At 48.4% G+C, this 14,939-nt stretch overlaps 1 protein-coding gene across 1 annotated transcript in view; it reads right to left on the reverse strand.

Moving 5' to 3' along the window:
* Positions 1-14,939, reverse strand: part of TRIP11 (thyroid hormone receptor interactor 11) — a 441,702-nt gene that overhangs the window by 26,265 nt on the left and 400,498 nt on the right. Inside the window, exons 18-19 of the mRNA XM_078660069.1 lie at positions 7,497-7,611; positions 7,272-7,397 (exon numbers count right to left, since the gene is read on the reverse strand). Of these exons, the coding sequence (XP_078516195.1) occupies positions 7,272-7,397; positions 7,497-7,611 (241 nt within the window). The remainder of the gene's footprint in view (positions 1-7,271; positions 7,398-7,496; positions 7,612-14,939) is intronic.

Raw genomic sequence — 14,939 nt, forward strand, 5'->3', positions numbered from 1 at the left:
GGAAGAGAACTAGGATTACAGGTAAGTAACTTATCCTTCTCTTCCAGGGGATCCTCATCAATAGTCATAAGCACTGAATAGAATAGCAAGCCCATCAACCACCTGCAGGTAAATGAGAAGTACATGACCCAACCAAGCAATAACAGCCAAATAACTCAGCTGTTAAACAGATTCCTCAGGGAGGCCTGGCCCACCTGGGTATCTGCTCTCCTGTCAGAATCTAGACAGTAATGTCTGGTAAATGTATGGACAGACCTCCAGGTCGCCGCTTTACAAATCTCAGACATGGGCACATCATGTAGGTAAGCCGCCGTGGCCGCTCTACCTCTAGTGGAATGCGCTTTAGGGGTAAAAACAAGAGGTTTCTGCGCCAATTGGTAAGCAAGTTTGATACACGAAACGATCCACCTGGAAATGGACCGTTTCGATGCTGCATGGCCAGTTCTGATCGATCCGTAGTTAACAAACAATTGATCAGAATGTCGAATAGACTTGGACCTGTCCAGATAAAACTTTAAAACCCTTTTCAGCTCCAAAGAGTGTAACGCCCTCTCAGCTGGAGTAGAGGGATTAGGAAAGAAAGTGGGTAAAGAGATAGACTGATTGACATGAAAATCTGACACCACTTTCGACAGGAAAGAAGGGTGCGTTCTGAGCACCACTCTGTTCAAATGAAAAACTGTATACGGTTCTTTAGTACATAGGGCCTGAATTTCGCTCACCCTACGGGCTGACGTAATCGCTACCAAAAAAGCCGCTTTCCAGGAAATATGCTGTAAAGTAGCTTTATGAATGGGCTCAAAAGGTGGGCCCATCAACTTTGATAGTACTAGGTTCAGCTCCCAGGGAGGAGAAGGAGGCCGTACAGGAGGGTAAACCTTTTTCAGACCTTGCAGGAAATCTTTTACTGCTGGCAACTGAAAAAAAGAGGTTTGTGAAGGTGATCGCCTATAAGCAGTTATAGCGGCTAAATGCACCTTAATGGAGTTAAACTTCAAACCTGCTTTAGCAAGGTATAACAAGTATGGAAGAACTGCTTCTTCCTGACTCTTCACCGGATTGTGACCATTCTGCACGCACCACATATAGAACCTCTTCCACTTGCATGCGTAAGAATGTCTCGTGGAAGGACGTCGTGCTTCTCTCAGAATGGACATGAAGTCTTGTAGCAGCCCTAGATGGCCGTACTGAATGACCTCAGGAGCCATGCTGTCAAGTTCAGTGACGGAAGGTTGGGATGGTGAATCCTCCCGTTCATCTTCGATAACAGGTCCGGCCTGCATGGAAGCCTCTTGTGAGGAGACACTGACAGGTGAAGGAGGTCCGTGTACCACCATTGCCTCGGCCAGTCGGGGGCAATCAGGATCATTGTTGTGCACGAGTGGCTCAGCTTGCTCACCACCTTCGGGATCAGAGGAAGGGGTGGAAAGGCGTACACAAATTCCCCTGACCAATCGATCAAAAGAGCATTCCCCCTCGTTCCTGGTCGATAGAACCTTGAGGCGAAGCTTGGGCATTTGCTGTTTACGTCGTCCGCGAAGAGATCTATGGAAGGACGACCCCAAGACTGGAACACGTCGTCTAGCACTTCGTCGTTGAGAACCCAGTCTTCTCTGTCTTCGAAGTGCCGACTTAGTGCGTCCGCCCTCACGTTCTGCTCTCCTGGGAGGTGGACTGCTTGAACAGACAACTTGCGAGCCAGAAGCCAATGCCAGATGCCCTGAGCTTCTAGTGACAGAGTCCTTGAGCGGGTTCCTCCCTGCTTGTTTAAATAGTACATAGTGGTGGTGTTGTCCGTCTGTACTAGAACCACCTCTTTCTGAAGCGAGGGAAGGAACGCTTTGAGAGCCAGGTGGACTGCTCTCAACTCCAGCAAGTTGATGTGGTAGGTGCTTTCCTTGGACAACCACAGACCCTGCACCTGAAGAGGACCCATGTGCGCCCCCCAGCCTTGCAATGACGCGCCTGTGATGATCGTTTGTGTAGGAGGAGATTGATGGAAGAGAACTCCCACTTGCATGTTCTGCTTCTTCGTCCACCACAGGATGGAAGATCGTGCTACCTCCGACAAAGTGATCTGATCGTCCCAGCGATCTGATTGCTGGTCCCGTTTGTCCTCCAGATCCTGCTGAAGAGGACGCATCCGAAGTCTGGCGTTCGGTACTAAGAATATGCAGGAAGCCATCGATCCTAAGAGGGAGGCTATCTTTCACACTTTCTGAGTCCTGTTGCAAAGAACTTGCTGGCACTTGAGTGCTATTGAAAACTGTCTCTCCTCCGAAGGAAACACTTTTCCTACCTCGGAGTCTATCAGAGCTCCTAGGAAGTGAATCTTCTGAGTGGGATGGGAGACCGACTTCTTGTCGTTGACATGCAGGCCTAGACGTTGACAAAGTTCTATGCATGTCTGGAATTGATTCCTTACATTGTCTGGAGTTGGACCTTTCAACAGCCAATCGTCTAAGTATGGGTATACGAAGACTCCCCTGCGGCGTAGAGCTGCCGCCACCACTGCGACACACTTTGTGAACACTCTGGGGGCCGACTTCAACCCAAACGGAAGGACTTTGAACTGGTAGTGAGAGGTCCCCACCCGGAACCGAAGGAATCTTCTGTGATCTGGTCGTATCGGGACATGAAAATATGCGTCCTGAAGGTCCACCGAACACATCCAATCCCCCTTCCTGAGATGTGGATATATTTGGTGAAGCGCCAACATGCGAAATGTTTCTTTTCGTACATGTAGATTGAGTGTTCTCAAGTCCAGAATAGGCCTGTATTCTGCCTTCTAGCCCTTTTTTCTGACCAGAAAATACCTCGAGTATACTCCTTTCCCCCTTTGAGCCACCGGTACCCTCTCGATGGCTGATTTCTCGAGGAGTGTCGCTACTTCTTTCTTTAACATTTGTAGCTGGTGGCTTGACGTTGACATCGGAGGAACGGGTGGAGGTAGACGATGGAAACGAAGACAGTACCCGTTCTGCAGCGTAGACAACACCCATTGATCTTTTGTAATGGCCTGCCACTCTGTCCTGTGATGCGCAATGCTTCCCCCCACTGGAGTGGACAACGGCGCTGGGGGAAGTGAAGACTCATTGCTTCTGCTGAGACTTATTGAAGTTGTTGCCTTGTCGCTGATTTCCATTTCCTTTGGAATTGCGCTTGCCTTTGTATTGCGACTTTTGTTGGCCTTGCTGGTTCTGGCCCTTCTGCCAGTGAGGGGTTTGAACCCTCTGCTTCGAAGAGCGCTTGTTGTCTGAACGGAACTTCTTCCGGAATTCCTTTTTCTTTTCAAGCCCCACGGCTTTGAGGGTGTCTAACTCAGGCTTCATCCGCTGCATCTCCTCATCAGCACTCGCACCAAAGAGAGACGTGCCCGAAAAAGGAAGATTTAGAATTCTGGCTTGAGCCTCGGGTTTCAATGCCGTAAGGCGCAACCATGAGGATCTCCTCGCTGTGATTCCATGCGCATAACCATGCGCAGCCAACGTTGCCCCATCTGCCGCCGCTCCTATAATCTGATTGGAGACTTGACTGCCCTCCAACAGAACCTCCTCAAAGTCCTTTCTATCTTCCTGAGGAAGATTTTCAGAAAACCTCTGAAGTGAGTCCCACAGAGATCTATCATATCTGCCGAGCAGCGCTTCCGCATTGGAGACCTTGTGGAAAGAAGCTGAGGTGTTACAAACTCTTCTCCCCCATGAGTCTTGCACCTTGCTGTCCTTATCCGGCGGTACCTTGGATGAGGATGCTACCGCATTGGATTTTCTTGCCGCCGCAATGATTACTGAATCAGGCGGGGGATCAGACGAGGAACAGAGGATCCTCATCAGAAGGACGATACTTCTTGAGAATCCTCGCTGGGACGGACTTCACCGTTGCCGGAGTCAGGAAGACTTCATTCACTGGGTCCATTATACCCGGGACCAACGGCAACAAAGGTTTGGGTGTCGTTCTGTGCTGTAGGGTTTCAAATATGACCGTCGTCTTGATCTGCGGAGCAGTCATAGGCACTCCTAGCTTCAGGGCTCCCCTGCCCAAGATGTCTTGGAACGAGAAAATATCCTCAGTTGGAGATATCCTCGAGCGTGGACTGTTTGTCAGGGTCGGAGAGTAATCCCTGTGAGATCGGGTCCTCGAAGAACTTGAAGAGCTACGGGTCCTCCTGGACCTAGATCTTCTACTTGAGCGCGTTCTAGAATGAGATCGGTCTCTGTGACGAGATCTTCTATTACTTGAGTGCCTAGAACGAGACCGTTCCTTGTGGCGGGTAGCCTGGTCTCGATACGCCTTCAGCCGATCTGCCGTCTCCTTGTCCTTGGCCCAGTGGTGAAGAGGTCTATACCACCTTGGGGAAAGACGAATAGGAGGAGATTTGTGTGTGGGATCCTTCACTGGTGAACGTGACCGTGGAGGCTGATCCGCTTGATCCTGTTGCGATCTTGCAGGGGACTTGGACCTCTCCCTATCCGAATCGCTGTTTTGTCCATCCGAAGATCTGCCACTGCGAGATGCTGAAGAGGATGAGGATAGGCTCACTAGAGATCTAGAGGAAGACCTCGACCGAGATCTCTCTTCTGCGACCCTCCTTCTCTTGGCAGGAGGATCCTGCACTGGAGATTGTCCCACCTCCACAGCCGATGCTGATCCTGGAGAACCTAATTGAGGCCTTAGGACTTGAGACTGGTCCAATGGTTCACCCTCTTTCTCCTGCAGCACCTGCTTCAAAGGCGACCTCTCCTGTGACCTTGCAGGAGAGATGTTCACTGGCTGCGAAACGCTCCGTTCCCTGGATCTCCGCTGATCCATCGACGGTGGCTGTATCGACGCCGAGCGCTGAGCAGATAGACGCTCTCTCGACGTCGACCGTGGTTTCCTCGACGCCGACCTCGGGTGGCGATGACTGTCCTTCGGCATAGAGCATCTCGCCGTTGAAGGCTGTCTACTCGACGACGACTGAGGCTGCTTCGACGCCGATCGCCGGTGCTCTGTCGGCGACGGGGTGTGCCTCGAGGCCGAATGCCGCTTGTCTGAATGCGACGGAGGCTGCCTCGACGTCGAACACCATTGATCGGGCGTCGACGTGGGCTGCTTCGACGTCGATCGACTATGTGTCGACAGAGGCTCCCTCGATGCCGAACGACCATGACTAGTCGTCGACGGAGGATGTTTCGACGCCGAACGCCGGTGGCCAGGCGTCGACGGAGAATGCCTCGACGTCACAGCATGATGATGCTGTTTCGACGTCAGGTGGCTCGCCGTCGAACTCTTCTGCTTCGACGGTGACCTATCCCTCGACGCTGTCTATAGCGGAGGTACCTTGGATGTTGACGCTGAAGACATCTTCTTCGTCGCCGTCGACTGCTTCTCCAACGCCGATCTCGACGCCGAATGTGAACCAGTCGGGGCTTCTTTCGACGTCGACCGCGCCTTCCGACTTTTCTGCTTCTTGGGAGATCTTCCTCTCTCAGAAAGCCCATAAACACGAATCCTCTCACGTTCTTTCAGAGTTCTGGATGATAAAACTTGGCAGTGTTCACAGGTTTTCGAGGAATGAGAGTCTGGTAGGCACAGGATACACACTGAATGAGTGTCAGTCTTGGCCATCTTCCTTCCACATGAAGGGCATTTGTCAAAGAGTGAAGGCATCTCTGACAGAAAAATCACCTTTTTTAAGCCTAAAAAAGGTAGCAGTAACACCCTAGGTCAAAAAGACGTCGAGTGAAAGCAAAAAATTGTAGGTAACAAGAATATTTTTTGACAAAAAGCCAAAAAGAAAGGGAGCTGTTTCACCAGGGTCCTGACTGAAGGAGCCGAAAAGAACAACTGACCTAACTGTCACCCCTGAGGCATGATGGGAAGCCTGGGGTCATGGCTGCCTTAAAGGCACGGTGCCAGTTTTTTGTTGAAAATGGTTTCATTTTCTATGCTATTGTTTTGCAATGCAGCCTGAGGGCTAACAATGTCTATTTACAAGCAATTTTCAGGATTTATGAGTGGTCTACTCATTAAAACACAAGGTTCAAAGGTTATTTGACCTAATGTGTTTTTCTTTTACTTCCTTACTAATTGCAGTGCATGTATATGTGTTTACATTGTTTTAGCCTCAGTTATGGAGCTGCATTGGTGTGAGAAAAATAATATATGTACATACATATATGTGGAGCGAGATATATGTGTTTTTTACATATATATTTTTATATTGTTTCCGGGGTCCCGCACATGGGCGGGAATATTCAGTGCTTATGACTATTGATGAGGATCCCCTGGAAGAGAACTTTGGTTACAAAGTAGCGTGCTACTGACCATAAAGAGCTTCAACTACTTGTCCACTGGTTCTGGAAAAAATTTCAGAGTGGGGGTGCTGCCATCAATGTCACATCACTAAAGTCATTGGGGTTGTGAAATATACATGTGTCACATAAAAATCAAGTGTAGCAAATGAGCCATACCTATTAAGCAGGAGACTGGTAAGAATGTGGTATGTAGCTGGTGGTGCACTTTGGAGCACGCTGTCGCAAATACACTACCGAAGTATAGTGTGGCAGCGCACTGTCATTTACAGGCTGCGTCTTTTTCATTGAAATGGCAAGTCAATTTGCAGAGACATCCAGTTTAGCTGATAAAATTATGCAGCACACAAATGGTAGTGTGGGGATATCTGGTTTCAGCAAATATTTATCATTTGTGTATCACTGAATAAAGTGTTTTGATTGTTTTGATCCTATTAAAATCTTTGTTTACATCACACTTTAGAATTACAGATTAAGTGCTTAATTTGTTTCATACCTAACTGCTGATGCATTTTGAAATATTTGTACAGTTCGATTTACAGGTATTTAAATTATGTTGTGTTAGAAAAAAAACTGACATTCTAGTGTGTTTCTTGTGACACTCCCTGTGCCCCAGTAAGATTGTCACAGTTCATTTTACAAAATTCTCTCACTTTGGCTCAAAGAAAATTACAAAAGATAAAAACAAAGTTTAAGGCCATTGTTAGTACTCATTCACCTTCTGAACTCCAGCACGGTCATTTTGGGAGTGGTGCAGCACCCCCACACAACCTTACTTCTAGCGTTATTGACCTTGTCAAGGTTAGTAATCGCTATATAAATGCGATTTAAGAACCATTCAATACAACTGTGTAGCAACATTCAAAATGATCACCTAACATTCTAATAGCATCAATAAAATAATTAATACTTAACAATCCCTCAGTATAGTTCTGGCGATTATAACTTGTCAAGGAAAATACCATTGCATTTGCTTACACTGTTGAAAAACGAGGGGTTTGTTGGCCTCTGTGGTGTACTGGGAACACTCTTCGAACCTGATCCTCCACCAACAAGCCATCCTGTAACCCATCTGGTGACACCACGTTGGTCCTCTGTCAAAAGCTGAAAAATATGTTTTTGTTTAAAAATAGAGACGTTTTATTAAGCAATTGTTAATTTCAAAATACACTAAGAACACTGGAAGATTTCCTTTGTCATTACCTGATCAATATCATTCTTTTCAACACCCAAAATGCTGCCCATCAATCGCAGAACCTCGTGCCGTTTATTTTTTGGTGTATGAAAATGCCCAATGAAAAGATTTCTCATCAGAACCCTAAACCAAACACAGAAGAAATAAATGCATCTGATATCAGTATGATTTTTAACATAAGGTCAGAATTCAATGATCTCATCTTTTCGTATTTTCTTGATTCATATAATCAAGAGCCACAACATTAAAGTGAAGAAGCATTAATAATAGAGAGACTTGTATAGTAACGAGGCAACTAGAGGGAAATTGTTAAATGCCACCGGTTCAGTAACTGTATTTCAATATAAAGCTATGATACAATACAATTGTTCTTAGCAGAATACACAAGGATGAAAGGGCAAAGTGCATTTTGACAACTCTGAGAATGAATTATGCAGACGTTTAGAGAATGACATGGGTTTGTTACAGTTAAAACAATGGATTTACAGGTCCAACCCACACAGCAAGACATACATTAGATCTATTGTTTTCCAATATTGCGTCTACAAAAATATTAGACATTGTCCCTATTACGTGGACAGATCATTTTCAATTTACTTTTTCGCTTATGCTCCCTGATGTTAGAATAAACTTAGATGTGGCCTCTTTAATCCTACCCTCACTTCATATATTTTGATTTAGCTCATATATTAAGTCCACATTTTACTAACATTTTTAATAAATCTCCCGAAGAGGCAGCTCCTTCCCAAGGATTTGGAAGGAAGCAGTACAGCTATACTTGGCAAAGAAAACTCGTATAGATATGTCTTTTCTATCCAATTATCAGCCCGTATGCCTCCTTCCTTTTATGGTGAATAGCAAGTTGACTGATTTTGTAGAAAATAATAGGCACTTGTATCCTTCTCAGACGGGCTTTCGGGCAAACAACAGCACAGAGTCTACATTTTTAGCAATACTGGTATGATATCAGGTCGATAGTTGATCAGGGCAAGGCTGCGGCCCTGATCCTACTTGAACTGTTTGTAGCCTGACTGAGAGTACAACAGGGGCCTGTAGATCCAGCCCTCGTATCTCTAACTGTGGAGTTCCCCAGGCCTCCTCGTTGAGCCCTACTCTATTTAATATATTTGTTTAGCCTCTTGCAAAGATCATTTCGAAATCGGGCTTTGAGGTCACATGCTATACGGATGACACCCAGTTGATTATCTCACTGGGTGAGAATCCTGAGAAGATTCATGGAAAACTTCTTGAGTGTCTTTTCGAAGTAGCAACCTGGATGACAAATCATTGCTTAAAACTAAATGTAGGGCGCGTCCAAGATGGCGGAATGGAGAGACGCAATTCTCAGTCTCTCCGTCTCTCTGCAACTACCGCTTTGCTTGGCATCCCTCCAGCCTTCTGTTGCGGGTCCCCATTGAGCTCCGATGGCATAGCAGTGAGCGGAGTGTGGGCAAGATCTGAAGTTGGGCTTGGCCGCCCCCTGGATACCCGTGGGCGCAGCTGTGAATGAAAGGCGTCTGCGAACGCTGGACTGGGAGGAGGTCGGAGATGAAGGAACAAGCTAGCAGAAAAGAGCTTGGCTTGGCTGGCCCGTGGCCCGCGGCCAGAGAAAAGGGGGCGTTGGCACTGTAACTAGGCCGCTATGGACTGCAGAAGTGGGGAGCCCCGGGTGTGACGGTGCTCCCCCAGTCTTTTTAAAGGATCTCTCCACGCAGGTCACTCAGAGCACAGCAGGAGGCACCGATTGAGGGTACTTGGCCGCTGGCCCTGTCTTTGAGCTGGTGCTTTCGGACCACGAGGTGAGGAGCCCAGGCGCATGAATGGGGGAGGGGGTGGTTGGGAGCTCTCCTCCTTTTCAACGCATTGAACACTGCTGATGGGCCCATAGAGAGGGGGGAAGTCCCGAGGGGCAAGTAGGTCCGAAGTGGAGGGGGCAGGAAGTACTTGAGACAGTGTGAGCCCTGTAAGTTCATCCCTTCCCCACCATTGGGCCTAGCTAGACTTGGGCCAAGTGAAGATTCGGCTCTCCCTTGCTACGTCAGACTAGGCCTTGCCCCCAGCCGGTGGAGACAAGTCGCAGAGACTGCACGTAATGAAGCAGGAGGAGGTGTGAGTGCCCCAGGGAGAGAGAAGGGTCCCTGAACTGGAGAGGAAGTGTGGTGACAAGAACCCCTGGACCCCCACTGTGCTGTGGCACTGTGAGAGGCTGGTTCTTGGAGAGATGGTTGAATCTGCGCCCATCAAGCCTCGTAGCTCACCGATCTGTGCATATGGCACTGGGCCTGAGACTCCGGTGCAACACTTGATTTGAAATTGGAGAAGTTTGTGGCCCGCTCGAGCACTGGGGGGGCCTTCTGGTACTGGTCCCCAGGAGAATTCGAGATCGCAATCCTCCCCCCGGGATTGGTCTCCTTCAATAGCGCTCTAGAGATTGCAGGGTGCCCGGGGGTCCAGGGACCTGCGCCTGGGTGGCTCCTCCCTTGCTCTACAGTCAGAGGCTGAGAATCAGAAGTAAGCTAGCTCTCAAGGCATGGCGAGACGGACCGTACTGGCGATACTGAGGATCGTGGAATGAGTGGCTGCTGAAGAGGTGGGGGTGGGGGGAGGGGGCGGCACTGGAGGGGAGTGCCACTGAAGGACCGGCATGGACCCCCTTGCCTTGGACTTTGGGCCTCACCATACGTTTGTTCGCAGCTCCCTGGAACGGTTGCCTGTGTCCATGTGGCCTTGTGGCTTTCCTTGCTGGCCCGGAGGGGGGGCATTAACCTTCTGTGCTCCTGCTTGGACTTCACCGGGGCCCCTTGAGGTGTGGGATACCAGCGTCTTGGGGGCGACCGCCTTGATCCCTTACCACTCTGCCTCTCCTGACCGCCTGTCTACACTGACCCGCACCATGTCTGAACAGGGCAAAAAAGGATTGATCACTCAAGGACATGTTCGTGAAGCAGGGCGAGAAGCCCCGCAAGATAAACTGCCTGTGATCACTGGAGAGCAACGGGTGGAGGACCCTAACAATGGAGAAGGTCCATTTGCCAAGTCTTTCTTAGAGTTCCTCTTTGCATCTCTCAGAGGAGATCTACAGACCATGAAGGCGGAGCTGTCTGCGGACCTCCGGGAGGTTCGCCGCAACTTGAGGAGGTTCGGGACAGGGTAGCCGCCATGGAAGATCTGGAATCCAACCGAGAGGAAGAAATAGAATGGGCACAACAGGAGGTCCTGAATCTCAAGGAACACGTGGAACTTCAGGGGCACAATGAAAACCTGGAAAATGGTTAACATCGGAACAACGTTTGTATCCGGGGAGTGCTGGCTCATACCAAGTAACTAAACAACCGGAAAGCCAATACTGTATCTTCTAATAAACTAAACTGACCTACGAGCAAGAATTAAATTTAGTGCGGGACAGTGAAACAAATCACAGATTTAATCTCTTTTATTTCAAGAATTTTTTGAAAAAATAGGTTGGTTCAAAACTTCACCACAAACTTTTACAAATACGACACAATACAGGGAACAGTATTCATAAAACTGACATTTTTCTTAAAACAAACAATATCACAAAAAATTAGTGAAAATACAGTCTTTCATACTAAGTTGATCAACATATGCAAGCATAACTTACTCTCTCATACACCTCATACATTCCAGACTCACTACATAGATGAAATGTCATAAACAGATTGAAAGGAAATCAGAAAATACAAAAATTGGGGAAACACCATAGACACTAGCTTTTGAAACAGTCAATCAGTTTCTTTTAGATAATCACACGAGAAGTAATTTATTCTTTGTGATCTTATGGTCTGGAAAAATGGTCTACGCGTTCCGAACCCTTAATAATTGGGTAGGGTTCTCATCAGGACCTCAGGAACTGAAAGAGAAGAATATGAAAACTCGATCAGAATCCATTTGGGGGGGGGAGGGGGGGGGTGGGGGGTGTTTAAGGTTCTAACTGCCCGTGCATGCCCTTGCCTCCTACCTTGTGTGGGAGCTCCACATGATCCAACCGGACGATGACCAGCTGAAATGCACATTAAATGGAATACTACATAAGTCAACCGTCATATCACCAAGACATACTCTGCCTTTCTACTGCCTGACTTTTATTGCCTGAATTGTACTCACATGGTGGACGGGGGTGTTGTGGCCGAGGAGTTCTGTGAAAACATAAACATTTGGAGGGGTAAGCATACACACAGGTCCTGAGTGTGGACACAGTAGTTTAACATGTGCGGCGCCTGGCTTACTTGTTAGGAATTGTTTGGATACTTCCTTCGAGGGGGACACTTGTCACACGCTCCTCGGTTCGGAAATCAATCACGGATTTGAGGCTTGAAAAAACGGGAGGGGAGACTCGTTATTCTCAGGTGTAGTTCAAGCGACGAATGTGACTTTTCTATAGGGCTTGGTGTAGATCCAACATACCTTTAGTTTGAAGCGCCGGCCATGTCTCTATGTTGTAGTCCGCGGGACACCATCTGTGTGTGCCGGTGGAGGGAGGATTGATTATTTCACATCTACTTCCTGGTCTTTGAGCTTCTGGGAAATGTAGTTCCGCTGTTTCCGCTCTCAGGAATTGAGAAGGCTGTATGTATGTATGTATGTATAGGCATTTATATAGCGCACTACTTACCCGTAGGGTCCCAAGGCGCTTCGACCGCTGCGAAACCCTTCCTGGCTTCCCTGAGAGATGGTCCCTTAATGGGTATCTCCAGGGTGAGACCAGGCATCCCCGGCGGTCTGGTGGGGCCGTTAGTGAAGATGAGGCAAGCTAATGCCCAGAGTTGCCGAGTGTGAACGCTGATCAGAGTGGGCACCGAGGCGAGAGAATTATCGAGTCCGCTGACCCTGGTCCAGAAACCTGCCGCGCCGGGAATCGAACCCTGGTCCCGGGCCGTCCTCTGCTCTCGGGTCTGCCGCCTCTAACCAGTGAGCCACACTACTTCACTCTGTCACTTTCCCGGGGGACTTGAACCTGGTATTATGTCCTCATAGTTTTTTTCCCCATCCCACTCGATATGTATCGCTTTTCATCCAGGATATTATTAATAAAAAAGTATATTAGATACAGTTGTGAGAATGTAAATATAAGATTCCAATGCATCCGTGATTGTATATCTTATGGAGTCTTTTTCACACTGGTTTCCTCACCTGTATTGGTCCTCTGGCCCACGAAGAAGAGCCAACAAGAGACAAGAACCCTTTATCCTCAACGTGCTAGCGGCAGCCCTCACTTCCCCGAATACAGCCATCCTGATCGGGGGAGACTTCAATGTGGTGATGGACCCAAATTTAGATCGCTCCAGCCAACGCTCCTCTCAAACGGGAGCCTTCACGTTTGACGGCCTCTGATGGCTATCACTCAGTGAAATCTGGCGTCACCTCCACCACTCCTCGAGGGTTTAAACCTTTTATTCAGCGGCACACAAGTCATACGGCCAAATTGATCACTTCCTCACGTCCCCGGCCCTAAAAGACTGTGTCCGAAAGGCGAACATAGAACCCCAATCTCTTTCAGACCACGCCCAATCGCTTTAACTCTACGGCTTGATATCTTTCAGTCTTGTACTTCACATGAGCGACTACGTGATACTATGCTGCAATCCTTTTCCACAGTTGAAGTGATACGTACTGCACTAGTGGATTACCTCCGCAACAATGGCAGAGGGGACCCCCTTTCATTGATCTGGGAAGCATTAAAGCTCATCGTGAGGGGACAATTTATCGCCATTGCAGCAGCTGAGAACCAGATGTGCTGGGAGAAGTGCCGCGACTAGAACAGGAGCTCTCTGAGTTGGAATCGATCCATAAATGTGCGGGCATCCCCAGAGTCTGGCGCAAGCTAGAGAAAAAGAAGCACCTTAACCTTGACCAAGCGGAGCATACCCTTTTGCGACTCAAACAGAAATTCTACTTAAGCAGTGACCGCTGCAGACGCATGATGGCTCAAAGGCTCCATAACAAAACTCTCTCTGGCTCTGTGAGCTCTGTCTGAATGGCTCGGGGTGAGGAGGTAAAAAAGGGGGTGGTGACGGACGGAGCATCTGAACCAATCAAACACTCACACCCAGTCAACAGATCTGGGTTATATCCATCACCGTTCTTTAGCCCACTCTGCCACCCCAGTTCAGACATGGCCATATGCAAATCAGTCTGACCCTGTGCCTCAAGGGAACAGTCCAGCCCGAACTGCCAAGCCATGCCTTCCCTGGACCGGAAACAAGCTTCCGAGGACCAGTTTCTGGCATTTCAGCCGTCTTCAGCCCGGCTTGCTTGAATCCAGTGGCAAAGTGAGCAAGGGACTCACGTCTGAGCATACCCTGCCAACTTATGGCGATCAAAGTGGTAAAAAAGGGGGTGGTGATGGACGGAGCATCTGAACCAATCAAACACTCACACCAAGTCCGTGTGAGGAGGTCCACACGGACACCGAAATAGCTGAGGCCGTTGAATATTTTTATAGTGTTTTATACTCCGACTCGGACAGTCCAAGGGAGACTCAGAGGCTTATCTCCAAGGAGTTTCCTTGACACGTTTACCTCTGGAGCTTGCATCTCAACTTGACCAACCCATACCTATAGGGGAGGTGATAGCAGCTATCGCCCGCCTTAAACCTTCAAAGACGCCAGGGTTGGATCACTATTCCGCCAAATTTTATAAAACCTTTTGACAAGAGATAGCCCCTCTTTTTTTAACTCCTTTTTTGACTCGGGTTCCCTGACCGACTCGATGCTAGCCTCGTCCATTCAGTGATTCTTAAGCTGTCAAAAGACCCAGGGGACTGTGGGTCATATAGGCCCTTTTCTCTTCTCAACATAGAAGCCAAACTCTTTGCAGGTATTCTAGCTGCTTGATTGAATCCTATCATGCCCGACCTATCCGGCTTCAACCCCATGAGGTAAAGCGGAGATAATACAAAACGACTCCTGAATCTCATTAATCTCGTTCAACGATCACAAAGGAGGCTCTCTTCCATCGATGCGGAGAAGGCGTTTGATTGTGTTCACTAGCCAGACCTGCATGCAACCCTCCGCTGAATTGGTTTTTGGAGATACATTTATCAGACTGAATCATTGTTTCTACAGCACCCCCAGGGCCTCCGTCCGGGTCAATGCGACTTCATCCTCCATGTTCCCTAAAGCGTGTGGGACCCGACAGGGTTGCCCCCATTCTCCGCTCCTCTTTGCGCTATATATGAAGCCTATGACGCAGAGGGTTAGAGACAACCTGCGAGTCTCTGGGATTCGATTTTGGGCTGCTAGACACATCATTATCCTGTTCACGGATGTCATTATTTTATCCTTGACGGATCCGATGACCTCACTGCCATCCCTGCTCGAGGAGTTGTGGGTGTTTAGTGAGCTATTTGGGTTCAAAGTTAACATCCAGAAATTCCAGATTCCGAACCTCTCAGTCGCCTCTCTGCATGAGAATACACTGCGGGCACGGTT

This window comes from Lissotriton helveticus, chromosome 9 (genome assembly GCF_964261635.1).
Source record: "Lissotriton helveticus chromosome 9, aLisHel1.1, whole genome shotgun sequence".
In the NCBI taxonomy this organism is placed as follows: Eukaryota; Metazoa; Chordata; class Amphibia; order Caudata; family Salamandridae; genus Lissotriton; species Lissotriton helveticus.